Genomic DNA, 27,772 nt, shown 5'->3' with positions numbered 1-27,772 from the left:
GACTCCGTCTCATGCTACCACTAGAGTGAAAGCACCGCCAGCATTCAAAAGTAACTAAACCATCAGCCAGAAAGCATAGGAACTGAGAAGTGGTCTGTGGTCACCACCTGCAGAACCACTCCTTTATTGGGGATGTCTTGTTAACTGCCTATGCTTTCCACCTGTTGTCTATTCCATTTGCACAAAAGCATGTGAAATTAATTGTCAATCAGTGTTGCTACCTAAATGGACAGTTTGATTTCACAGAAGCGTGATTGGCTTGGAGTTACATTGTGTTGTTTAAGTGTTCCCTTTATTTTTTTGAGCAGTGTATATTAAGACAGACCTTTACTCACAGCTCAACCACTATCTGACCTAAGGATGAAAGACATAATATTTGTTAAATAAAGCCTAGCTGATCAATATCTTAGCAAAACCACAAGCAGAACATGAAAGCAACACTTTCATTTGCTCCTGATAGCTGGTGCAATGGTATATCTATTGTAAATCCTGAGGTTGGAAATAACTGTATTAGCAAGCAAGCAAGATTTTAATAGAAATCTTCAGTTATCTGTCTTAACACTCTTTTAAACATCCCTGTTTAAAAGGGTTGTTTAAAAGGGTTACCCTGAAAACCATTGTCATATTCAAGAAATTACAGATATTTTTCCATATATGGCATGGAAGGTCATATGACAACCCGAGTTTGCCTAATGGAGTGGATACATATGATAGAATTTTACATTTACCTCCACATTATATAAGGAGTCAGCGGTTTCTCTCAGTTTTGCCTGGGTTAGTTCTAATTCTTTTTGTAATATTTCTTGGGTTTCCTGGAGGCTAGAAACGTGCCCTTCTGCAGTACTAAGGCCCTGCTCACTTCTTTTTAAGACATCCTGTAGATGCTCCACCTGTAATACAGAAGGAAAATGATTGCTTAGTAAAAAAAGAAATCAGATTCGTATTTGATGAATGTATATTCAGATTCTCAGAAATTATCTCATGTTTTAAATCTTCATTTATATATCATTTTAATATACTGAACCCAAAATAAACTAAAAAATTGTTCTTAAAATACGTAAAACAAATGAAGAAATAATATATGTTTAACATTCAGTTGTTTTCTTTATCCAATTAGAAAAACTAAACACATACAACATTATGTATATGTTACATGATGCTGATAATAAATAACCTATTATTTCATATATTCTGATAGAAAAAAATAGTAAAAAGTTATATCAAAATCTGATGGAAGAAATGAGGGAATAATCCCCACAAAGGAAGTCCAATGATAATAGTGCATAGTCAGAAAGCATATAATGTTGATCACATTTGACAGCAGAAATTATCTGTAATCTAAATGCATGTGCATATATGTATGACACTCAGAAATCAATTCAGTGATTAATATCATGTTATTGAATTCCATATGTAAAATAGTATCGAATGGGTAGCTTATTAGTTTTTTTAGTTAAAAATTCTAACACTAAAAGAACACATTTCTTTCACATGTATAGTTCATAAAATATACAATATGATAGAGAGAATTCTTTTTAGCCAAAATGAAGCAGAACAGAATGAATCCAAGTCTAAAATACCAATTAAGAAAAAACATTAATAATTAAACATAGTTGAATGCACACAGCATTTAGGTAATATGATTGTGTTGATTCTTACCTCCTGATTGGAGGAAGTCAATTTGGTTGTCAGTTCTTCCCTTAGGCTTTCCAACTGCTGTCGAAGCAGATTCTTCTCATCTTCAAAACGTTGTTTCTCTTTCTCAAATTGCTGCTCCAACTCCTTAAAAAACAAAACAAGGCAGAAAAAATGTTGTCTTCTACTGTTTATTGATTATATTCTTTAAAAACATTAATGATTTATATTGTTTTCCTGCTCAGTCTCCCATATAATCCAGAAATGAGTTTCAGAGAGCAAATGGATCTAAGGCAGTCCTCTCTAGGTAACCTTAAAGCCTAGATTCAGATTTTTATTGGAACAGATAATTCATCAATCAAGACCACATTATACCTCTGCTGCATGAAGTGCTCTGGCTTCTAGTTTCTTTCTGGATGAAATTCAAAGTATTGGTTCTCACCTTTAAGGCTCTGAATGGCACAAGACCAGGCTATTTGCAAGGACTATCTCTCTCCCTGTCGGTACCTGCCTTTTCTACCAAATCAAGTAGAGTAGGTGAGCTCTATATTTCTTCCCCCAAATGGTGGTCATCTGGTGGACTAGAAAGCACAACTTCTCTATAGAAGTTTTTTTTGTTGGAAATTGGCAAAAGATCATAAACCACATTAATATGACCACAGAACACTACCACCAGCTGTCAATGTGAGCTGTTTGCCAAGCATCCCAACTGAAATCATGTGACCATGGAGGATATGACAGTCATTAGCACAAGTATGGGTCATAAGACACTTTTTTCTGAGGCCACCATAACTTTGAATCACTATTAAGTGAATGGTCATCAGTCAAGGGCTACTCACGTGGAAAAGAGCTTGTTTATGGACTACCAGGAATTTTGATGCTGGTTTCATTGTCTCTTTATGCCTTTATTGCTCTTTCTATGGGTTATGGTACATAAGAAGGATGGCCATATAAAACATTTAAATAATTAAATAAAATCAAGGTTTATCAAAAATATGGGTAACTACTGCCATGTTCATTGAGTTCAGCAATTATACAACTGGCACATTTGACCTAATTCTACAGTCAAATGAGTTGAACAATCAGGCAACTGTAACTGCAGCTTAATAAAAGAAGCTGCCAAATCCCTTTTTTTTTACTTTATAATGTTTTAATATGAAGTAGTATATAGATAGATCTACTAGATAGCTTATTTAGACTTCCAACATTTCTGCAGTGATCTTTGTTATGAGTTAAGTGTTCAATTAATGAATTACCTATTTTCTCTTTGGATAACAAACATGAAGCAGAGAGCAGGAATAAATGGCAGTTAATATGTTTAGCAGGAGGACCATTATCATGCTGATGGATTTTTCTGATGCCTTGTTTCCTTTATATAATTAAAATTGGGACAACTGCTGTAGCAATTTTATAGAGGTATAGAAGACAGAAAAGGAAATATTTCAGAAATAAAAGCAGTTTATCTCTGCCAAAGGAAATGAGTGTCCCTCCTAAAGAAAGAAAGAAAATAAGTTCTATAGAAGGAAATTCAAAATAACCATCAGTATCTTGGATGATTTGACCTGATTTCTTCTAGATTATTCTACAGTATGAGTACAATATTAGGATTAGTCATAAGGGAAGTAAACCTAGGATATACATTCATGGAGATTTGGATCTGTATGACATTTTTTTGTTGTTGAAAGAAATTAACTAGCTAGACAGAGAAGATGGATGCAAGAGATAGGACCTTTCGATAGTAATTCCTGAGCTCTAGAATTTCTTGTCATTTGTGATGCTATAATCTCAGTCCAGTTATTTTAATCATAAAGGCTGACTTGTTTTAAATTGATTTCTTTTAATGTTAACTGTTAAATTGTTTGGCATATTTTTTTTGTTTCAGTGCTACATTTTATTGTATCTGATTAATATATCTAAATAATATATTATTGGATAAATAGAATAAGCTGTAATTTATCTGTAATTATTTTACTTTTAAATTTGATGGGCAGACCAAATGACAAACTAATGATCAAGAATCTAATTAATTGCTACCAATCAGTCCTTCTGGAATTCATAAACAATCCTAGTCCATAGTCTCACATGAAACTCTAGTCATCCATAATCATCCATGTATAGGAGAAATGCAAAATATTGTGGAAATTGTAGAAATTTAATCTTTTTAAATGTCAGCAATAAAAAAAGAGTTGCCTAGTTTATTTAAATGATACCAGTCTATTCCTTCTGATTAAAATAATCTGTGAAGCTGGAAATTTTCCTGCTGCAAAACATGTGGAACTTAAAATCTGCTATTACAATTAAAAACAACTCAACATATGTTGTTATAGTAAAACAGGAACAATCATAAGAGTTTATATTTCTCTTACCATTTGCAGTTTCTTTTTTTCCTTGTTAGCATTGTTATGTGCTGCTTCAAGAGCTGTATTATGTTTCCATGCCAACTCCTCCAAAGCCTTGGAATGAGCTTCTTTTATCTGCATAGTCTCTCCTTCTAGTTTGACTTGCAATTTCATTAACTCCTTTTCATAATATTCTTTTTGTGTTTCCCTTGCTTCATTTACTCTCTTTAATTTAAACAACTTAGAATCAAAATCAGATAAATGTATTTTGAAAACTATATAGTCTTAAGTTCATTACACTTAAGTTGTCATTGTGGTTTTGTCCTATACGTGCAATATCTAAGCTATATCATAGCCTTCAGATTCTCTCCTTCAGTTGACCTGAACACAGAAGTTCACTTAATATAGCAAAACTAGATACGAAACTGTATTACACCACAGCTAGCACTCTTGTCCTCATTAACTGTTAATTCCCAAAATATTTCTAACAGCTTGTAGATTAATCAGCTATGCAATAATAGTTGTATAACAGATATTGAGAAAAAGAAACTGCTAATGAACACTTTGTACAACTATTATTTACAATAATGAAATAGCTTTAATTGAATAATAGATCATACAAACAGATTTCAAGGTACCAATTCTTATGTACCAAGATCAAAATGGTGTACTTTCAAGTTATGCAGCTTTTATGCAAATGAAGTAACACTTTTGAATATTAAGGGTTAAAAAAAAGCACGGAGACCATTCAAAAAGAGAGAACAAATAGTTTTCATATTTATATAATTTCAATTTTCATTTGTAACCCACCCATGAATATTTACCTTCTCCAGTGTAAGAAGTTGCTGCCTTTGTCTTTCATCCAGACTTTGTGTTTTACTGTGTAACACATTTCTTTCCTCTTCCAACTGAGACAATTTCTCCTTTAATCTAGATTTTTCTGATTCCAAATCAGATATTGTAACTTCCTGGGTCATTTGGGTAGCTTGAAGCATTCCAACATGACCTGTAAAATGAAGCATTAAGTATTTCTGGAATATTAATATTTGTACTTGAATGGCTTCTCGCACCAGCTTGATTCACATAATGTATCAAACTATAAAGCAGGTGATTTTAACTTACTGGGTTGTAAGAGTATAAGCACTGAAATTTGTAAACATAGATGATAACTCTAGGTATTGTATGGATCCAGGCATTATTTTACTCAGTGAATATTGGTTATATAGATTTTGGCTTAATCACATTCATTTGGGGACAAATTTGAAACAGGAGATATTCTGGAATGCCCAACTACGATATCATGCAATGTTTGACTTGGTTCATTGACCAGAAGTACAACAAAAGCAGGCTGAAATCTGAAGTAAGGTGACTCTGCTCCTTTCTGTATATATTTTCATGACTTAACTCCTGATCTCCTACTCTGACGCTACTTGTTTCATAATAAGAGAATTAGTGAGTAAAGCTGCTCATAAAAACATATGCTTTTAAAAAGAATTAATTCTAGTTACAATATCATTTTATCTGATCTAAAATTGCAATCAGATAAATGTAGAAGGAAAAATATTTCAGGACTTCACCTGCCTCCCTCTCCAAAAAGTATTTCTATGAAGTTATCACATAAATCTTCCATGATTTAAAGTTGTGAAAAATGTACATTTTGCTATTATTCACTAAAAAAAATAGAGTTAGCTGTATAGGAGACAAAAATGCTTATCTTTGTAACATACTACTTATTTATTAAGTTTTCCACACAACACAAACCAAATTCTGCTCTAAAAAACTAAAACAAAACAAAACACCAAGGTGCTATCAAAATTACATACTTTTCTGGTTTGTTATATACCACACTTAAAAACATGCTTAAAAACATAGACATTACCACACAATGTCTATGCCTAAAATATTATTAGAAATACATTAAGGCATCAAGAATTTTAGTTTCATTTTTAGAAAAAATGTCTCTAAATTCTTTCAGAATTTAAGTGTAATGAGGCAGCTATTTTAAGTAGTAGTTCCTAGGAAACAGTGGTGAGATACTGAAAGACAGATCTATGGACATTTTGCAGACATTATGCATCATCTGAATTCCCCTTGTTTCTCTTCAATTGGGGTGGAATACAGTGTCTATTTCTAATATCTTCAACTGTCAAAACAAATAAAATAGAGAAACTTCCAATTTAACATATTTTGAAAAAAAAAGATCCTTTACTCAATCACTTAGGACAAAGATTGAAAACCAGTGGTCCTCTGCATGTTAATAATACCTGCAATCTGCCAGATCTAGCTTTGTTAGCTGGAACAGTTGAGAGCATTATCCAACACCAACAATATTACCATAGCTGAATGATGCACAGAGGTAATAAAGAACAAAACGCTACAGCGTGTGACTACAGCAAAATTGACAATGAACCTTATAGTTTTTCACATAAAAAGTCAGATGTGGGATAATAATTGGAATGAAACATGGTGTATCATTTCACATGCAAAATAACAGGCATCTGAAATCCAAACAGTTTTAAAAACAGAACTAGGCCATTGTAATAGTCAGATGATAGATACTGAGTCATAATTATTTTAACTGAGATATTTTGTTCAAATGGACTCTTTATATATTCATTTTTACATATTACATACGAATTAACTATATTCTGAATTTGAGTTCTTAATAATACATTTTATAAGTATCTTGTAAAATTTAAACTATAACATATTTCTAGAAAAACATGAAAAACATGTGCTTACAATTCATGAGATTTAACTGTCAGACCATGCTTCCCCAAGTTAGTGTTTTTCCAGTTATATTGGAATTATAGATCAATATTATCAATATTACCAACATTTGTGTAGGGAGGACATTGGCTAAGTAAGGTTTAGGTCATTAGACTGCAATCATCTGCATATATGCTAGTTGTAAGCCTCATGAATAACAAACCCTACAGATTGTGCTGGATATGATATTTTGACGAAATAATGGAAACAGATTGAGAAAAATCATTTTTAATAAAAATAAAAAATGTTTTTATATGAAAAAGTTAACATTTGTCTTATGCATCAAATATTACCTAGGAACAAACATTCTTACAATAATAACTTAAAATGGATTATATATAAAGTAATAGAAACATACACACATACTAGCTTTTAGCACTAGATCTGTGGCTTGCTGTTGTAAGCGCTCTCTTGTAGCTGCTAACTCAATTTCAACTTCTTTGTGTTTGCTTAACAATGTCATTTCCTCCTCTTTGACATCATCTAGTTGTTTTTGAAGAGCCTAAGAAAATAGAGAAAATTATTAAAAATGTATTGTAAATCTATTATAATTGAGATTATGTGAATGAAATTTACCAGTATAGGTATACAGAGCAAAGGTTCTGTAACTATCTTACTTATGTATATTTGCGTTCATTTTGTCAGTTCTGAAATTTCCATAAGTGATGTATGACTTCTGCATAGAAGTCTGACATATTCACTTTTGATAACAAAGATATTCTGATAAATGTGCATGACTTACATTATTCACAACAGTACATAATTACCTGTGATTAATTAGTGAAAAATGTGTGCATATATACTATATAGTAAATTGGACCGAACAACTATGATTAAAAGTAAAACATTTAATAGCACTATTCTGCATCAAATTGGAAAATACATGAAATGTTATGTTAATTCTAAAGCAGTTGCTAAGTTTCACGTTAGAGATTATGCAAGATTTTATTTAAATGTTATTCAAATAGAAAAAAAACACCTGCATTTGTTTCATTTTTCTGATATTGCCTTTTAGAGGAATATTTTCTTCAAATCTCGGCTGTATTTTAGTCATAAAAAGCCCTCCAAAGACCATTTAAAATAAGATATTGTGTGGAATATGATAAATGTCCCTCAAGTTGCAAACTAATTTCATATGCAAAAGAAGGGAAAAAATACAGTAGTTTTCCACCTTCCCGTGTAGCCCCATTGCAATCTCAGACGCAAAATCTTATCCAAAGCAAAGCAGATAAATAAAGTGTAATAAACTGCTGAAATTGCTGAGGATAAATTGCTGAAAATACAGCAATTTTATTCTTCTACTGACAGAATAAAAATTGGATTATACTTCATAATTGTAATATTATAAAATATTATAATTTTATAATATTATAAAAGAAATACAATGAAAGAGTAAATTATAAACAGATTAGATAATACCAAAATTCCCAAAGCTGTTGGATAAATCAAATAGATTCATTAAGCAAATTCCTAAAAGCAGAATTCGTCTTTGTGAAATGTCAAAAAGGCCTCACATAAAATAGTTACTAAGTAATGATAAACTGAAAAAAATGCTAGAGATATTTTGACAAGTTATACTAAATTTTCCAATAATGTAGATATGTTAGCATTTTGTCCTAAGAAAAGCTAATTTAAAATTTGAAATACATCTTAATTAGGATAGGTATTAATTTTCCATTAAAAATAAAAATTTATTTAAAAACCCATGACTATTTAAAATGCTGCTTAGAAGCAAGATTGAAACCAATAAATACATATGTTACTGATTACAAATCAGAATTATATATTGTTTTAATTATTTCTTCAGGCTGTGTTAAATGACAAGAGAAAACTGATAAGTGCTTAAAATGCAAGAAGATAGAGTGAAAATACCTTTGGGCAAAAAAAACATTTAGCACAATAATCTTTCCCAAATTTGTAAGTACAAAATACGTAAAATTGCTCAATATTGTAGAAAGAAAAGCAAATGAAATATGTAGACTAATAGCAATAGCACTAAGACTTATATGCTACCTCATAGTGCTTTACAAACTTTCTAGGTGGTTTACAAAGTCAGCATATTGCCTCCAACAATCTGAGTCCTCATTTTACCAACCTTAGAAGGACGGAAGGCTTGAGGTTCAAACTCTAGGTTGTGGGCAGCGTTTACCTGCAATACTGCATTCTAACCAATGTGCTATCAGAACTCCTTATTTTAAAATAAACTATATAGGCAGTACTTGACTATGACCATTCATTTAATGATAGTTCAAAAATACAACGGTCTTGGAACAAGTGACCTACAACTTGTCCTAGAAGTTATGACCATTGCACTACCCCTGTGGTCATGTGATCACAATTCAGGCACTTGGCAATCATCTAGCACACAGGTGTCAAACTTGTGGCATGTTGCCATCATGTGACATTTTGTGATGGTTTTCCCATTCGTGGACTGATGTGTATATGGCCAGCACGTGACGCATCCAGCCCACAGGCCATTAGTTTGACCCCCTTGATCTAGCACTTATGATAGTTACAAGTCTTGCTGTCATGTGATCACAATTTGCAACCTTCCCAGCCTGCTTCAACAAGCAAAGTCAATTGCAGAAGCTGGATTTACTTACTGACTATATGACACAAAGAATCAGAATCATGCATTAAATTGCAATTCAGCCCTTATTGCTCAAGGCTATATGCAAGAATCTCGCCAACAAAATTCAACACTAAATTGGCACCAGATAACAATCAACAAATTCAAGAGGGCTTGGACTTAGACATTTGTGGGAACGTAATGACTCTTGGATGATGATTCATTTAACTCCATCCCCTAGCTCTGCTTGCTCTTCTCCTACTGTGATTCACTTAACAACCAAGTGATTCATTAATTACTATAGTGGTTTTGATTCGCTTAATAATTGTGATAAATTCAGGCCTGATCACATGATGACTCTATGATTATACCAAATTATGACAGAATTTCCAATTCCAAATCTGGTCATAAATTAAGCACTACTTTTATGCTATATAGTAGTAATTCTATATAGTAGTAATTCTATATAGTAGTAATAATTACTACTATATTCTATATAGTAGTAATAACAATGCAAACAGGCATAGAGACCACTCAAAGGACTTCGGTTATGGGTAAATTATGGATAGGGAACTTGTATGTGTTGGAATTTCAAAGAGCTATTTATTTCTTTATAGCCTTCATTTCCCCCAGGTGTCAAGTCCAAATAACCAAGAACATGGAGTTACTTTAAGTAGTTTTTTTATTGTTGCTTGCCTACAAACAAATTCCAGATGAAAGCAACTATCTGCAATAACCAAAATACATTCTGTGAATTATACTAGGGTCTGACCTTGCTTTCTTCCTGCCTACAGACATTCCAAACTTTGCTGTCTCTTTGCGCTCTGGGAAAGAGCTCTTCCCTCCTGTGACTCCGGACTACATTCTACTATATCTCATGGCAATATATAGGAGATTTTATTCTGTAAGCATGTTGGCTGCCAGAGAATGACAGGCTAAAATTATTCAGTAAATTAAAAAAATTTAGATTCTTAAAATGTTATGAAGAAATATGAGTAATTGAAATGCAGGAGATAGAAATGCATTTAGTGATATAACTCTATAAATAGGGCAGCATAGGCCTTTGGATTTGAAGGCAAAAAGGTATCTTGGAATATGCCTGGTCCTCATTTAGATCTGTCTGCAACTCTTAAATGAAATGCATCATTTTCCAGGATTATCCTGCAGCTACAGAAAACAGCCATATGATTCTTGGGGGAAAAGGCAGTAGCTTTAAGAAGTTGCAGCAAGTAATGTAAAAAAACCAACATGAATCTCTAAAAAACTGAAATTTTAAATTTAGGGATAGGAAAAGAATAAAAAGTGATATTCAAACTTATTCATACAAAATAGTTAATACAGATAGAACAAATTACTTCTCCCCTTTGCTGCCATTTGTAGATACATACATATGTTATTCCTTTTCAAGGTATGCAATATAAACATAGTATAAACCAAAGAAATTGAAGGTATGAAATAAGAAAAAAGGAGAGCAAATATAGTTAAAACTAGTATATGCCTTTATTATACTACTCCATAACTTTCTTTCCTTGCAAACTATTCTTGCTTTTACCTTGATTTTACACTAATAGTGGGTTTTGTTTTTTAAACTTCTTACCTTTCTTTCAGAATTTCATCAACTCCATCCAGTCGTGACTTTTTCAATTTTCTTCTATTTCTAATCCAGTCACTCTACCCACATTAGCCAGTGTGATTGTGGGATTGTGCTTGGTACTAGGGAGACCCATATTCAAACACAGCAGGACTGACTTTTGGCAATTCAATGTCTATTTTTACTGCATCCAAATTATTTTTATACTTTTCCGGACACACCTATCTCTTTTTACTATATAATAACGTGGGTGTTTGCATACTATTACATGCAGTCATTTTCACTTCTTTCAACACTAATATCTATTCTTTTCAGAAGAGAAAAAATACTACCCATTGTTTCACCTAGCATTTGCATGTAAAATTTCCCAATTTTTATTAAATATTCTATCAAATTAGATATATTTATCTACTTGATATATTTTATCATTTATATATAATTCACTATAGCTTCTTTGTCTTGTTAAATATAATATCCCTGGTCTTTTATATACTGATTTTTAAATGCATGCTATTTATTGCATTAAAAATCTATCTAGCTTTTTAGATTTCAACAATCTGCATAACAAAATACAAATACACATTTACGCAGCTAACACATCTCACCACAAAAATTCATTATATATTTATCCACAAATCCATTAAATAAACAAAAGGCACCACACATCCTTGTCTTACTTTGTTGGCTAGTACTGAACCATTTGCAAAGTATTATTTTTATGCCTGATATTTTTAGTACATTCAGCAATCCATGGTTGATTCTTTATTCATGTAAAATTTCCACAGTTCAAGCCTATTCACTGCATCATATGCTTTCTTCAAATCAACAAATGTACAACACTTTCTCATATTCATGCATTTCTTAGTATCTTTCTATAGAGCAAAAATATAGCCTACATACATTGCCTACATGTTACATTACTCTACATAACCTATACAGTGTACTTCACATCTTTTATTCATTGTCACATATTGTAACTGTCAATCATAATTCTTCCAAGCACCATACCAGTCAGCCTTAATAAAATAACCCCATTATGGCTTTTCATTTATTCTTGCTGTTTTCCTTTGTATTAGTGAACTATAAACAGGCTTCTTCTAATTGTCAGGTACAGATGCAAACTTTACACCTTTAGAAAATTCACAGCCATTCCATAGACACAACACATTCATATTATAACTTTTATCCAATTCAGTATTTAGTGTTTTTATTTGGTAAGCATTTTTAATCAAGTGACATTTATAGCATTGTATTTCAGTTCCAGTCTTCAATGTGCTATTATTATTTCCATAAAAATATTTATTCCGAAAAAAATTAGGAAAAGGTATGGACAATAAAACCTTAATTTTAAACAAATAAAAATATTTTGATCTGTACACATGTGCATATACATACACTAACATTTCAACTTCCGTCAGAAAAGATGCCCAAGTAAGAAGACTTTCACACAAAAAGGAAAAGGTGGAATGTACAGTACATGCAATAAACAATAATAATTACATAAAAGTTCCAGATGTAATGAAGGAAAATCTACTCTTTCACTTAGATTAGAGAAACAAGACTTTCCCTACTTGCTTTCTTCTACTGTGGCCTCTTAAGCCACTCCTTTAGCTCAGTAGATGTTATAAAACAGAAGAGAATGTTTATTGGCTCCTGCAGGGAAGGGAAAGGATATTAGAACCAAAATTGCTTCTGCAATGAGCTCTGAAAATCTAAACCATTAATTTTGCAGAACCCTATTTCAGTTGCCTTTGGCCTTCACTATTAGAAGAAAAGCTACTGAAGTTTCATATATAAAAGCAAACTTTTGTCACAACTCTAAATAAAATGGAAAGAAATTAGTTGGTCTGTTAAGCTATTGCAGGTAAACTAATCTGATTTTACACCCAACTGAGTAACACAAAACTTCATCAACATCAATCTAACAAATGTATTTATTTATTGTTAAAGAAACAGCATAACAATAATTATCTCACCTGTGCACTGTTTTCTGAGGTACTTAGAGCCACTTGAAGCTTCTGGCATTTTTCTCGAAGAGCCCCTGCTTCATCCTGAGCCATTTGCAACTCAGTTTTAAGCTTCCCCAGATTTTTTCGTAGAACTGATTCTTGACTCTGAAATTCCTTTCTTAGCTCTACTTCCTTTTCTTTGCAAGATTTCAGGTTTTCAGCTGTAAACAATTGTGATCTTTTCATAGTATCAAGTTCATGTTCATAGAAAGATTGAGCTTTGCTGAGTTTACCTTCATAGTCCTCAATAAGCTTTTTTCTTTCTATTCTTAGCTCTTCTATTTTAACATTCAACTGTTCCACATCCTGCCTGTGCAATTCTTCCAATTTTTCCTGACCTTTGCTTAAAGTAACATTTTGATTTTGATGTGTCTTCATAAGGTCTTGGATCTCAAGTCTATGTGCAGCTTTCAGCTCTTCGAGAGCTGAACGTTTATCCTTCTCAAACTGTAACTGCAGTTGTATAAAACTTCGTAATCTTTCCTCAAATTTCTTTCTAATTTCTTCCACTTCACGTGACATAGTTACAACACGTTGGACATGCTGAGCTTCTGCACAGAGTTGCATATCCTCAACTCTGTCCTTATAAGCCTCAAATTCAGTTAAAGCTTGATGCTTCATCTTTTTGTGATCTTCTAGAGACTCTTCTAAAACCTGGATTTTTCTTTTTAGATCCATTTCTTCAGAAACTTTACTCTTATATTGCAAAATCTTTTCTCTGGTTTCTGCAAGAATTTGTTGAATTTCTTCTTCATGAGCATCCTTGAGAGCTTGCATAGCAGCTTCATGTTCATCATTTTTTGTGTTCAAAGCATATATTACCTGCATATATATATAAAAAGATATTTTCTTATAAATTATTTCAAAATAATACAATATGAGAAGCTGGTGTAGTTCAGAATAACACAACAATATATTAATGCACAAGATTGATTATTTTCTAATTAAAATATCATGGGCAGCAAAATTAACTATGTTAAAATGGAATGTGGCATTGTTTCCTAAGTCTGTGTACTACAGCTGCTAAATTACACATAAATTGAGCAAGCACATTTAAGCCAATGTATGTACTTGAACCAGAAAGCAGATAAACAAAAAAAACATTCTCCACAGATCAGGTCTGGGACAGAGACTGGCCAGAAGTCAAGATTGAGATTTCTCTATGATGCAAATCCTATGAACCACCTAAGCAGAAAACTGACAATTGAACATTATATATTTATCTTTTTATCTGGCCATCTGATTCCCAAATGACTCTGAAGAGCCTGCAACTAAGAACCAATATATACCAAAAAACATATAAAAGATACAACAGACTGGAAGAACAAAGTATCCAAAACAAAAAACAAAACAAAACAAATGGGCAAAGGAATAAAAGGGGACTGTACAATCATTTTGTCTCCAACATCTGGGAGAACAAAGTTTTGAATAGTTTCCCTGAACAACATAAATGGGGAGGGGGAGGCACACAGATCTCTGGGGGAGAGGGCTGTCATTTCATAGGGCAGGAACTGTAATAGTGTTGGTGCACATTCAGAATTCTACAAAATGACAGTTTGTGTCATTTAACTGATAGGTCATGAAGAGCAACTACCTTGCTAAGCTACTGGGCAGAGACGACAGAAATCAAGTGATTCCTCATATAGCCAGGCCCTATACCTTTAAGGGCTTCAAAGGTGGTATCTACTACCTTGAATTGCACCCAAAAGCCAAAAAATGTAGCCATTCAATTTTGTAAGGATTAATAACAAGTCTGTTCATTTTTCCTCTGGCAATAACCATACCAACTTAAAAGATTTGGTTTCTCAGTCTTTAGAGGTATCAATTACCATGTTTATTGCAACTCATAAAGCTTCAGATAATTTAATACTATAACAGATGATATAAGTTAACCTACAGAATACTACAGCAACTTGCCTAGAACTTTTAGTGTATTTTCTTTAGGAGAATAATATAATCCAAGAGGGCCACTTGCACTTTATTTACATCTCAAACAGCCACTGCCCCATTCATCAAGGCTGTGTAAAATTGGTAAATCCAGTGCAAGGACCAGTTTTTTATTAGCCCTGTTGGTCTCTTATCAGTGGTTTCTAATTCTTCATCACATTTGAATTAAGAAAACTATGAGAGAGTGTGTGAATGAGAGAAAGAATGGAAGCAGTGGAGTAAAAGATTAAGTGCATATCTGACAGAGTGGTATACATTTTTTAAATCAGAAAAATAAATCATATTGTAGATATGCATCAAAATACCCACATGAAAATATGTAATGAAACCCTGTTTTAACAAACTGGTAGTCTTCACTTAATAACCCTAATTGGGACTGGCAAATCTGCTACTAAGCAAAGTGGTCACTAACCACATGTCTACAATTTTGCTGTTTGGTTGGAAAAGAGACAAGACTAGTTAATTTATAATTAAGGTCTGTGAGTCATAGAATCAAGCTATAATATTGAGGTTCTCTTGTTCAAAAAAATTTTCTCCTTTCTTACCTATTGCAATGACTGTGGAGTTTGCTGCCTATTTATATGAATTAACCTGTCTTGCCAGTTTTGGTAGGGATGTAGTTTCCTCCATAGTGGTTCTTATATTTTTGTTTTCTGTTTGATTGCTTGGCTGGTGCTGATCTCTGCTTATCTGAATGTTAACTGCTGGAGGAGATGTGTACTAGTCTTTTTGTTTCCTTCCTAGATTATTTTTATAGATTCTTTTGAATAGTGTGTGAAGGTAAAGATTTCCCCTGTCCAGTTACGTCCGATTTTGGAGGCTGTGCTCATCCCCATTTCTTAACTGAAGGAACCAGTGTTCTCAAAGACATTTCCCTGGCCATCTGGCTAGCATGACTATAAAACAAAGGTGCACAAAACACTATTATCTTCCCACCAAAGTGGTACCTATTTATCTACCCACCTTTGTATGCTTTTGAACTGCTAAATGAGCAGGAGCTGGGGTGGGTAACAGGAGCTTACCCCGTTGCATGGCACTCGGGTCTCGAAACCCAGTCTTTACCCTTTGAGCCATCAAACAACCACCCCCTGTGATGTGAATAGTGCATAAATGTGGCTTATCTCTGTATGGCTATTAATAGTTGATTTGTCTGAATGCTAAACTTTGGGGAATTCTCTAGCATCTTTTAGATTTGGCTTGATCTAAGATGTTAATAGTTTTCCAAATGCAATTGTAGTAGAACATGCTATATTAAGGTTTTTATATTGCTCTGTTAGTTTTATACTCCTTTATGCTTCTGCTTGCTTGCATACCACAAGAAAATAAAATACAAAATAAAATTCAGAGTGACTTAATACAGTATATTTCTGAAATACACTGCTCAAAAAAATAAAGGGAACACAAAAATAAGACATCCTAGATCTGAATGAATGAAATATTATTATTAAATACTTTGTTCATTACATAGTTTAATGTGCTGACAACAAAATCACACAAAAATTATCAATGGAAATCAAATTTAGCAACCCATGGAGGTCTGGATTTAGAGTTACACTCAAAATTAAAGTGGAAAAAAACACTACAGGCTGATCCAACTGTGATGTAATGTCTTTAAAACAAGTCAAAATGAGGCTCAGTAGTGTGTGTGGCCTCCATGTGCCTGCATGACCTCCCTATAATGCCTGGGCATGCTCCTGATGAGGTGGCGGATGGTCTCCTGAGGGATCTCCTCCCACACCTGGACTAAAGCATCCTCCAACTCCTGGACAGTCTGTAGTGCAATGTGGCATTGGTGGATGGAGCGAGACATGATGTCCCAGATGTGCTCAATTGGATTCAGGTCTGGGGAATGGGCGGGCCAGTCCATAGCATCAATGCCTTCGTCTTGCAGGAACTGCTGACACACTCCAGCCAATGAGGTCTAGCATTGTCTTGCATTAGGAAGAACCCAGGGCCAACTGCACCAGCATATGGTCTCACAAGGGGTCTGAGGATCTCATCTCAGTACCTAATGGCAGTCAGGCTACCCCTGGCGAGCACATGGAGGGCTGTGCGGCCCCCTAAAGAAATGCTACCCCACACCATTACTGACCCACTGCCAAACCGGACATGCTGGAGGATGTTGCAGGCAGCAGAACGTTCTCCATGGTGTCTCCAGACCCTGTCACGTCTGTCACACGTGCTCAGTGTGAACCTGCTTTCATCTGTGAAGAGTACAGGGCGCCAGTGGCGAATTTGCCAATCTTAGTGTTCTCTGGCAAATGCCAAACGTCCTGCATGGTGTTGGGCTGTAAGCACAACTCCCACCTGTGGACATTGGGCCCTCATATTACCCTCATGGAGTCTGTTTCTGACCATTTGAGCAGCCACATGCACATTTGTGGCCTACTGGAGGTCATTTTGCAGGGCTCTGGCAGTGCTCCTCCTGTCCCTCCTTGCACAAAGGCGGAGGTAGCGGTCCTGATGCTGGGTTGTTGCCCTCCTACGGCCTCCTCCATGTCTCCTGATGTACTGGCCTGTCTCCTGGTAGCGCCTCCATGCTCTGGACACTACGCTGACAGACACAGCAAACCTTCTTGCCACAGCTCGCATTGATGTGCCATCCTGGATGAGCTGCACTACCTGAGACACTTGTGTGGGTTGTAGAGTCCATCTCATGCTACCACTAGAGTGAAAGCACCACCAGCATTCAAAAGTAACTAAACCATCAGCCAGAAAGCATAGGAACTGAGAAGTGGTCTGTGGTTACCACCTGCAGAACCTTACTGGGGATGTCTTGCTAACTCCCTATGCTTTCCACCTGTTGTCTATTTCATTTGCACAACAGCATGTGAAATTGATTGTCAATCAGTGTTGCTACCTAAGTGGACAGTTTGATTTCACAGAAGTCTGATTGACTTGGAGTTAAATTGTGTTGTTTAAGTGTTCCCTTTATTTTTTGAGCAGTGTGTGTGTGTGTGTGTGTGTGTGTGTGTGTGTGTGTGTATGTATGTATGTGTGTGTGTGTGTGTGTGTGTATGTGTGTGTGTGTGTGTGTGTATATATATATATATATATATATATATATATATATATATATATATATATATATTTTTTTTTTCTTAAGTTTTGGTACATGTATGGCATTCAGCTTTGTTCAGGTATTTTCCACGTCATTGTAGTTGTGCTTTTAAAGTTGCAGCAGCGTTTGGCAGAATCTCATCATGATGGCAGATGAGATTCTGCCGAAACGTTGCTACAACTTTAAAAGCACAACTACAATGACGTGGGAAAATACCCGAACAAAGCTGAATGCCATATATATATATTTCCAAATAGAGGTAGTCTTTTATTAACAACCATTGGTTTGGTGACTGTTCAAAGTGAAAATAGCACTGAAAAAGTGACATGACCATTGCAGCTTCGCCATGGTCATATGATCAAAATTCACAACTAGCATATATTGATGATGGTTGCAATGTCCCATAGTTATGGGATCACCTTTTGCGACTTGAAAATTTTAGGCTCAGTTGTGGTCAGAAGTCAAGGATCATCTGTATCAAGCAATATATATTTCCCATTATTTCTTCAAAAATACTTTAGTCCAATAATGTCAACCACTGTGAGGCTGGCAAGCTTACAAAACAAGAACTACATGGATTCTGTTCTTTTTTTCCTGGTAGATGACCTAACAGAATTGTGAAGCCTACAGAAGTAATTCACCCACATAACATATATATATATAAAGCAGAATTATTCTCAATTTATTTTTCATCTCGCTCTCCCCTAATGAACTCAAGAGGTTCTTCTGTTATGGGCCTATTTTCTCCTTAACTGTCTTATCACTGCCAAGTATTCCATCACAAATAAAGGGAAACATCAGAAAAATATCCTAACAGCATTTTAAAGGCACTTAGAACTATTTCTGTTCCTCAACTTAATTGGTGGAGGGAGGAATAAATTCAAAGCTACTGTAAATGAAGGGTTAGAATAGCAATTAAAGTATCATATGAAAGAGGATATGATGAAAAAAGGGAGGACATTGAGTGATATTTTTTTAAAAAAATTAAGTGCTAACCCCAACTAAAAATAATTATAACAGCAATGAGTAATGTTAGTATTTCACCAACCAATGTAGGCACTTTCCAGTCACAAGAACACTTTTCTCTCACATACAAGAACACTTTTCTCTCTCACACATAGCTGCTAGCCTTTCATAAGGCACTAAAGACTTGACTGTTCCCTCAGGCATTTGAATCTCGAGGTTAAGCAAATTCTGATGGTTGACTAATTTTATTGGTGTTTTTCTTGTGTTTTTAAACTTTACTTTTTTATGGTCAATGACCAGCAAAGTATTTACAACACTAAATAAAACATCTAAAAGCGGGTTCAAATAAAATGAGAGAAATAAAACCCTAAGGACCCCCCAGTTAAAAATTTAAATTAAGAAAATACGCAAAATAAAATGAAACAAAACAAAATAGATAGTAACAATATATTTAAAGATTAAAGGAAGATTAAAGGAAGATTTTTTTATTATATCTTTCTAAGAGTTAGATATCTTACCTTCTGAATGCACTAACTTCCAATAAATATATCATAATTCTATGATAGTGGAGTTCCAATGTGACAGCAGAACTCAACTACTTCTCCCTAATTAAAAACAATCTCTACAAGGAGTTATAGATATATTAGTGTATAAGGAATGGTGCCATTTAGACATTTACTCATGCATTGGTCACTTCATTGTTGGATTATTGCAATGTGCTATACATGGGGTTGCTCTCAAAGACCACACAGAAGCTACAGATGGTTCAAAGAGGTGCAAGCAGTTAGGGGAGGGGCTCTTAGTGTGGGCATGTATCACTATTTATGTGTGAGCTGCATAGTTTCCAGTTGGTGTCTGAGTGCAATTGAAGGTGCTGGTTACTACCTATGAAGCCTTGAATGGCATAGGGCCTGGATAATGGGAGACTATTTGTCTCTGCTTGTCTTGCCATCCTAGTACATTCCAGCAGAATAGGTGCCCTTCCATTAAATATCTTGTGGTACCTAGGAAGTGTCCCTTATATGTTGCAGCCACCTCCCTCTGAAATAGCATCCCTTCAGAGAGAAGGTTGGTGCCCTATCTCCTAGGGTTCCAAAATGTTTAGAAAACTGGCTTTGATTCCAGTCCTGGAGTTTGTTATTTGTATAATGGCCCCTATTTAATGGCAGGAATGGGATGGGGGTAGTGCATCCATCCTTGATCTACTTGACCTCTTGGCAGCTTTCGATACCATTGACCATGGGATTCTCCTGGGATGGCTTCGGGGGATGGGACCAGGAAGCCTTGTGCTGTCCTGGTTCACTTCCTTCCTCTGCGGCCGCTTTCAGTCAGTGTTGATAGGAGGGAAGAGATCCAGCCCTTGCCCACTGCTTTATGGGGTTCCACAGGGCTCGGTACTCTCTCCACTCCTGTTCAACATTTATATGAAGCCGCTGGGTGAGATCATCCCTCACCATGGACTGAAGTATCACCAATATGCTGATGATACTCAGCTGTATGTCTCGGCCCGTGTTGAGTTAAGTATTGCTGTGTCCTCCCTCTTGCAATGCCTGGAGGCTGTTAGGGGCTGGATGGGGAGCAACAGGTTGAAACTAAACCCTTGCAAGACCGAGTGGCTCTGGGTTTGGGGTTCGTTGGCTCAGAGAGAATTGCCATCTTTGGTCTTGGATGGGGTGACACTACCCCAAACAGACCCTGTACATAAACTAGGGATTTTCTTGGACTCATGACTCCTGCTCAAAAAGCAGGTGGCAGTCATGGCCTGGAGGGCCTTTGCACAACTGCAGGTTGTGCACCAGTTACACCCTTTCCTGGACCAACAGTCCTACTCACAGTCACTCATGCCTTAGTCACTTCTCATCTTGATTATTGCAACACGCTCTACATGGGACTGCCCTTGAAGAACATCTGGAAGCTCCAGTTGGTGCAAAATGCGGCGGCCCCCATGGTTTTGTGCAAACCCTGGTGCGCACGTTTCACCTCTCCTGCAAGAGCTGCATTGGTTGGCGATTTGCTTCTGGGTACAATTCAAGGTGTTGGTTGACATCTTTAAAGCCCTTCATGGCTTGGGACCAGGTTATCTAAGGGAACGTCTCTTTCCGGTCACATCTAGCCGACCCATTAGAGTGAGGAGGCAGGGAATGCTGTGGGTCCCATCCCTGGGGGAGATACACGTGGTGGGACCCAGAAGAAAGGCCTTTTCCATGGTGGCTCCCTCTCTCTGGAACATCATAACCCCAGAGATTAGAATGGCTCCCTCTCTAATACTCTTCTGGAAGGCACTGAAACCTGGTTCTGCCAGCAGGCCTGGGGAACCCAGAGTGCGATGGAGCCCATCAAATGGCTCATGTGATCTGCTGTTGTCACGGCGGGGGGAGAGAGTTGGTGATTTTGTTCTATTGTACTTTATTAATTTTACTGAGTCTTTTTGTTAGTTTTTATTGTTTTTTATTTTAAATATGGTTTTACATTCTGTATGCTGCCTCAAGTCACCACGGGCAAATAGGCGGCAATTTAAATTCAATAAATAAATAAATAAATATTTGCTTTATGGATTTTGTTATTAGAGCATTTGAATCTGGGCTACCTATTGATTTAATATTTTTAGCTTTTATGTGCCTTTTTTAGTTTTGTGTGCCACCCACAGTTAGGCAGCCAGTAAATTTAAAGTTTATTATGACAACGTGCCAATTTCTCTCATGAAATGGCTTTTATTTCCCTTTGTAAGTTGTGACTATTCCTTTTCAATCTTGGGCATTTGTTATGTAGATTATTATTTATAGAATAGAATAGAATAGAATAGAATAGAATAGAATAGAATAGAATTCTTTATTGGCTAAGTGTGATTGGATACATAAGGAATTTGTCTTGGTGCATATGCTCTCAGTGTACATACATGTGGAATGGCCTGATTGTACAGCATTCTGTCACCTTTTGTGTAGGTTTCCTCTTTGGAACGACATTACATTTATCATTTTGGTTTGAACTTTTTGTATGCCTCCCAGTGTCATTGCTATGAGAGATTGGCAGCAATCTTCTATAAATCATTCAAATAAAGGATAAACAAAATTTCATTTATTTCTCTGCACCCTCAATTAATACGTAGGTGGGATGTTTAGCTTTTTTTTCCTAGCAGGTAATCAGGTGCCTGATAATAGACTTTTAAAATTTGCACCAGTAACTGCCAAGCAAAGGAAGAAAGCCTTGGAATTTTGCCTTAAGACATCTGATTGTTTTGCCTCCTTATTTCCTTCCTGCCCAAGCTATTCTGCTTCAATAATAAGCAGACTCCCTGGACACATGCCAGGTCAGTGTTATACCTGCACATGTTCTTCTGTTTCCAAATCTGATGGCATGAAAAGTCAGGAGAGTAGAGATACCACAACTGGGCTATAAAAATCCAGACAACCAAAAGATGGCAGCAAAGAGATCAGAAAGTTTCAATTACCAACTGCCATCTAATGGTTACTCAGATTTCTTGCCGTCCAGAAACTGTTACTCTTTTTTTGTGATGGTGTAGGGTGCTTTCAAGTCACTTTATGACTCCTTGTGGCTTTCTGGACCAATCTCTGCAGTTGGCAAGACTTTTTGGAAATATTTTGTCCTTATACCTTTTCAAGAACTCAGCTAGAATGATTGCCCCAAAGTCACCCAGCTGGCTTTGTGGCTAAGGCAGGACTAGAACTCACAGTCTCCCAGTTTCTAACCTGACATCTTAACTACTATACCAAACTGGTTATAATATGCTATATAGTAGAGGAAACAAAACACAACAGAAAAAAAAACAGTAAATCAAGCCAAGGGTGGAAATAGATAAAAAAAATCTGGACCATTCAGTACAGTTCTGGTCATCTGACCATCTTATGAAGGATTCTGGATTTTTTAAAATACATTAAGCTATGCCACCTAAACTGGATTAAAGAACTGTATCATTAATGAAGTCCTGCAGCTTCTTCTGTTCTCCTGATCCTAGGAGAAAGCTTAATCTTATCTCAGGCAATGTAGCATAAAGTAAACCAAATGAGTACCTAAACTGATTCCCTGCAGCATCTGGTGATAGTGTAAAGATAATTAGACAGGATTCAATTATGTGCTGCCTAATGGTGCTAGACACAGTATACATAGGGCTAGCATAGCACAGGCTCCTTTATAACTTTTCATCAAATTCAGGAGAATAAATATGAAGTGCAAGATACTCAATTTCCAATATTGGAATACTTTTATTGTATGACCATGCTTTTAAGGGGAATTTTTAATAAGCATAGTTTACAGGTAATGGGTGCCTTCAATCATTTGTTTAGTGACCATTCAAAGTTACAACAGCACTGAAAAAAGTGATTTATGACTATTTTTCACACTTGCAACTATTGCAGCATCCCCATGGTTACATGATCAAAACTTGGATGTTTGGCAACAGCATTTATTTAGGATTGTACTATCTTGGGGTCATGTGATGACCTTTTGCGATCTTCTGACAAGCAAAGTCAACAGGGAAGTCAGATTCATTTAATCATGTTATTAACTGCAGTGACTCACTTAACAATTGTGCCAAGAAAGGTCATAAAATGGGACAAAACTCATTTAACAACTATCTTGCTTAGAAATGGAAATTTAGGGCTCAATTATAGCCGTAAGTCAAGGACTACCTGTAGTTCAAAGTTAGGACCTACTTGAAAAAGGGGATTTGCAATTTGGATGTGAGGTTCTGACAGTTGGATTCCCACCCACAACAATCACAAGACTGCACTTCAGACAATTGGTAACACAACTGCATTAACAACCATTTGCAGTATCCTGTATTCACATGACCATGTTTTATAACTATTTTGCTTAAAAGTTGCACGTACTTTTTGGCAAAATTGTGTTCAGAGTGAGCAGTGGGTTCATTTAATGGCATGGTGATCACTTAATAACTGTGGCGTTCACACTTTAAATCATGGCATTGCTTAACGACTGCTGCAAAAATAATAATAAAATCAGGTTGATCACATGACCAACCAGTTTTATGACTGTTACAACTTTTAGCAGTAATGGCCAGTCTCCATTATGTCGTACCTTCAGTATTACCTGTCTTAGTGGTTTAAAAAATGATATGGCATATTTTTCACTGGGCATATCAATTTCTCCTCATCACACATTCAATATATTTTGCATTCCAACAACCATTTTGAAAAGTTGCTCAAGAATTATAGAGCTCAAAAAATGGAGCTCATATTCTACAGACACTATGGTATATTACATCTGAATATAGCAAGAATAATCTCATCCAGTATTCAATATGAAACCAGAGCTGGTCAGCTGCTTTGGAGAAATGTTTATGTAGGATTTAAAAGTATTCCTCATCTACTCTTATTCCTAGAAGTGCATTTGGAGCCGTATTATTTTTGAATCTGATATTTCTTGTAAGTTTATAAAGGGTTTGGTTGACAGCTGCCTCTTTAAAATGTAAAATGCAATTGTGAATGGTACTATGCCTGCAGTAAGAGTATAAATAAATCCAATGAAATCCAATAGTTAACCAAGAAAGAAAATTTAGAGCAATCATCTGCTACAAAAATAAACGTAGGGCATTTCCTAAACGAACAAAAGTTAAAAACGTATTTATAGAACAGATTCAACCATTTAAATTATCATTAACCCTTTCTTCAAATATAGCTGCCCCATAATACCAGTGTCATTCAGACGTTTCATAAAAACAAAGCTGAAATTAACATACCAAGCTTGCAATAAAGTGAGCAATATTTGTATACATCAGGTTTCTGCAATCTAGTGCCTCCAGATGTGTTGGGAATTAAACATATGGTTGAATTATCTACTGATTATAGCAGCTGTAGTTGAATATATCTGAAGACACGAAGTTTGGGAAGGATGTGTATACTAGTTGAGGTTGATTAATATAGATTTTAACATTACCAAGGCTATCAAACTATGGTTGGATTATAAAAGCAATTTATATTCTTGAAAAATATTCTTGCAAACTATCAAGGCATGTCTATATACAGTATATGCAATTTTCTACAACATATGTAGGAAATAAATACATAAAATACATCTTGCATTTATAACCAGGAATGTGATTGCTAGAATATATTGTTTGCAATCCTGTAATGACACTTGTTCCAAATTACCTCTAAATGACAAGTTACATGAACCTCTATCAGGGCGAATGCCTTTCTGTAGTAGGTTATGATTATGGAACATTCCCCAAAGAGAACTTTGTAATTCCTTTCTAGAGGCAAACCTATTTATTTTAATATTTGAAAACTGCCAAGATTTGCAAGAATAGCAGTTCTGAAACAAATCAATAGTTGTTAGGCATTATGAGGCTCAACTAGAAAATTCTTGAATCCTTATAAAAAAAACCAAGATACGACAGGATAAATAAAAGTATATTTAGATTCCAATATAAAAGCAATAATAAAACTATGTGCAATTATGCATCATTGGCTATCAGGCATTCAAACACACTATCCATTAGTACATTTTGTCAAATCTCACTATGTTCAATGGAGTTTATCATTGTGAGTATATCTTATTGCAACTTTCATTCCCTCCACCTTATCAAAGGCCATCATATACTGAATTGGGAGAAAGAAATAGAATCGCAGAGAAGAACATGCTTACTACCAGGATCCACTGATAAATAATGGAACAATCATCATGCAATAAACCTGTTAAAAGATTTTTTTTTTTTTAAGATTCCGATGTTCAGTCAAATTATAATTATTCCCTTTTAACCTAGGCAGAGTTTGAAATGCAGAGTTTCAAAAGACATAAAAAAAAACAAATGGTATGAGTGAGCAAAAGAAACATTAAGAAGGAAAAGGGAGGATTTGGGGTGCGGGGGGGAGGAAGGGCTCTTCTACCTTGGTTAGCTGAGCTATTTTCTTGCTCATTTTGAGATGGAGATCCTGGTTGTATTCCATGCCGAAATGGGAGGACATCACCGAGGAAGAAGAGCTGGTGTTGAATTTCCCAGTGCCGGTCGAAGAACTGCCGCTGTAGTAGTGCTGCTGCCAGCTCATCCCTGGTGTCGCCATCTTCCACAGCAGAGACCCCGTTAACGGAGCTGCCAGGCACCCGGGAGGTGGGGGGAGAGGGAGGATGAAAAGCAAACGTGGGGAAAGGGAGGAAGGATAGAAACCGGCCACTAGCGCTTTGGCCAAGAAAGGGAAGAAGGTGCCCAAAGGAAAGCGGGGCGGTGAAAATACCCCCTCATCCCCTCCTCCCGCTTTTTTTTTTTTTTTCAGGGACAAGCGCGCACTCGCGCGCTCACAAAGTACACACAACGCACCAGCACCTGGCCCTCACTGTCTCCTCTTTCAGGCCCAAGTGGTCATTTTAGTCTCTTCTTGCTCCGTTTGTCTCTTTTCGGCTGGGAGGAAAGAAGGAAAACCAAAAAAAAAAAAAAAAACCCCAAAACAACAACCCACCAAGGGCCCTACAGCCTCTCGTCCCCCGTTTCACGCTGGTGAGGGAGACGGGTATTTGGAGAGAGACCCCCCCCCCAAAAAAAGTATGAGCTTCCGTTCAACGGATGTATGGAAAACAGCCTCCTGCCTCCCTCCCCTCCCACCTCCACCCTCTGGGAAGTCCCAGCAGTCAGTATCCTTTCTCCCGTCGAGAGATGACAAGGACCAGGGGGAGTAGAGGGAAGGCGAGGAGAGGAAAGATGGTCCCCGCTCTTCCTTCACAGGAGCATCGCTCCCCGCGGGGCCCTCTTTGAACTCCCGCGGAAGGAGAAGGACTCCTTCCTTCAGCCGCTCTGCGCTTCCAGGGCTCCTCTTTTCTCGGCGCAAAGAGAGAAAACGGAAGAGGCCGCCACGGCGACTGTTAAGTCACCCACCCCGTCGCCTCGCGCTCCAAGACCTCCGTGGCCAACCGACGGTTACCAGGGTCCCACCAAACTGTTTACACCGGGCGGGGTAACGTCATTTCCGGCTCTGTCGGTCTCCGGTCTCCGCCCCTTTTCAGAACCTCGGAAAGAGGCTTTTCTTTAAAAACAAGCAAACAAACGTCTCTCCCGCAGGAAGGAAGCGCTTCACGCGCCCGCCCGCTGTGGATGCATCCGCGCTTTGAAGGAGGGGGATGGAAAGAGAAGGGGGAGGGGGTGGATCATGTCACTCTAGAATCTGCCGTTCCCTCCCCTCCTCCTGGCGTCATGCCTTGTGTTTCCTGGGCTGCAATCAACAGTGACAGGTGCCTAACAATGTTGCTAGGCTGAGACTACTCTGGTCTCTGGGAACAGTAGTCAAGAAAGAAAATCTCTCCCACCGTTAGGCTTTTGTGTGGCTCTCACTACTTTGGAAGAGGAGAACTACACATCCTTCTCAGGCATCAGCGGTCTAGGCCAGTGGTGGCTAACCTTTTTCAGCTCCTGTGCCAATAATTGAGTGCACGCTCACTTGCGCACGCTCGTGTGCCAGCACCCAGAAGGCAATGCATGTTGAGGGCCCCCTGAGCATGCGCGCATGATTCCCCCCTCATGCACCATGCATCTTTGCGCATGCGCTCAACTCCCTCCTCGTGCACCACATGCACGTGCGTTTCCCCCTTGTGCACAGCATGTCTGCGCATGTGCATGCAATCTCCTCATGCTTGGTGCATGAGGCGCACGTGTCTCCCGTGCACGTGTCTCCCGGCGCATGCGCACGTGTCTCCCGTGCACTCCCCTCCGCCCCCTGCACATGCATGCCAGATACCCAATAATCAGCTGTTCGGCGGCGGCACACAAGCGCATGCGCAGTGGGGCTCTTCTGGGCGACCTCTCGTGTGCCAGGGGGAAATGGCTCTGCGTACCACTTCTGGCACACGTGGCATAGGTTCGCCAACATGGGTCTAGTTCTCTGCTAGGCTGTGCAAGTCCTCTGAAGAGCTGGCACATGA

At 36.8% G+C, this 27,772-nt stretch overlaps 1 protein-coding gene across 7 annotated transcripts in view; it reads right to left on the bottom strand.

The window, feature by feature from the left end:
• The window catches only part of FAM184A (family with sequence similarity 184 member A), a 58,163-nt gene extending 31,332 nt beyond the window's left edge, over positions 1 to 26,831 (bottom strand). For all 7 annotated transcript variants that reach the window (XR_015745175.1, XR_015745177.1, XM_026705436.2 and 4 more), the window contains exons 1-7: positions 25,753 to 26,831; positions 12,880 to 13,734; positions 7,110 to 7,245; positions 4,799 to 4,980; positions 4,002 to 4,199; positions 1,660 to 1,782; positions 729 to 890 (exon numbers count right to left, since the gene is read on the bottom strand). Coding sequence is in view for 5 of the 7 variants with exons in the window: in XM_026705436.2 (XP_026561221.1) it covers positions 729 to 890; positions 1,660 to 1,782; positions 4,002 to 4,199; positions 4,799 to 4,980; positions 7,110 to 7,245; positions 12,880 to 13,734; positions 25,753 to 25,926 (1,830 nt within the window). In the remaining 2 variants the exon portion in view is untranslated. The remainder of the gene's footprint in view (positions 1 to 728; positions 891 to 1,659; positions 1,783 to 4,001; positions 4,200 to 4,798; positions 4,981 to 7,109; positions 7,246 to 12,879; positions 13,735 to 25,752) is intronic.
• Positions 26,832 to 27,772: the final 941 nt, after the last annotated feature.

The sequence above is a fragment of the Pseudonaja textilis genome, chromosome 1 (genome assembly GCF_049901715.1).
Source record: "Pseudonaja textilis isolate UNSWEBS1 chromosome 1, rPseTex1.2, whole genome shotgun sequence".
NCBI lineage: Eukaryota > Metazoa > Chordata > Lepidosauria > Squamata > Elapidae > Pseudonaja > Pseudonaja textilis.
Note: the sequence above shows the minus strand (reverse complement) of the source record. Positions and strands in the feature narration are given on the sequence as shown.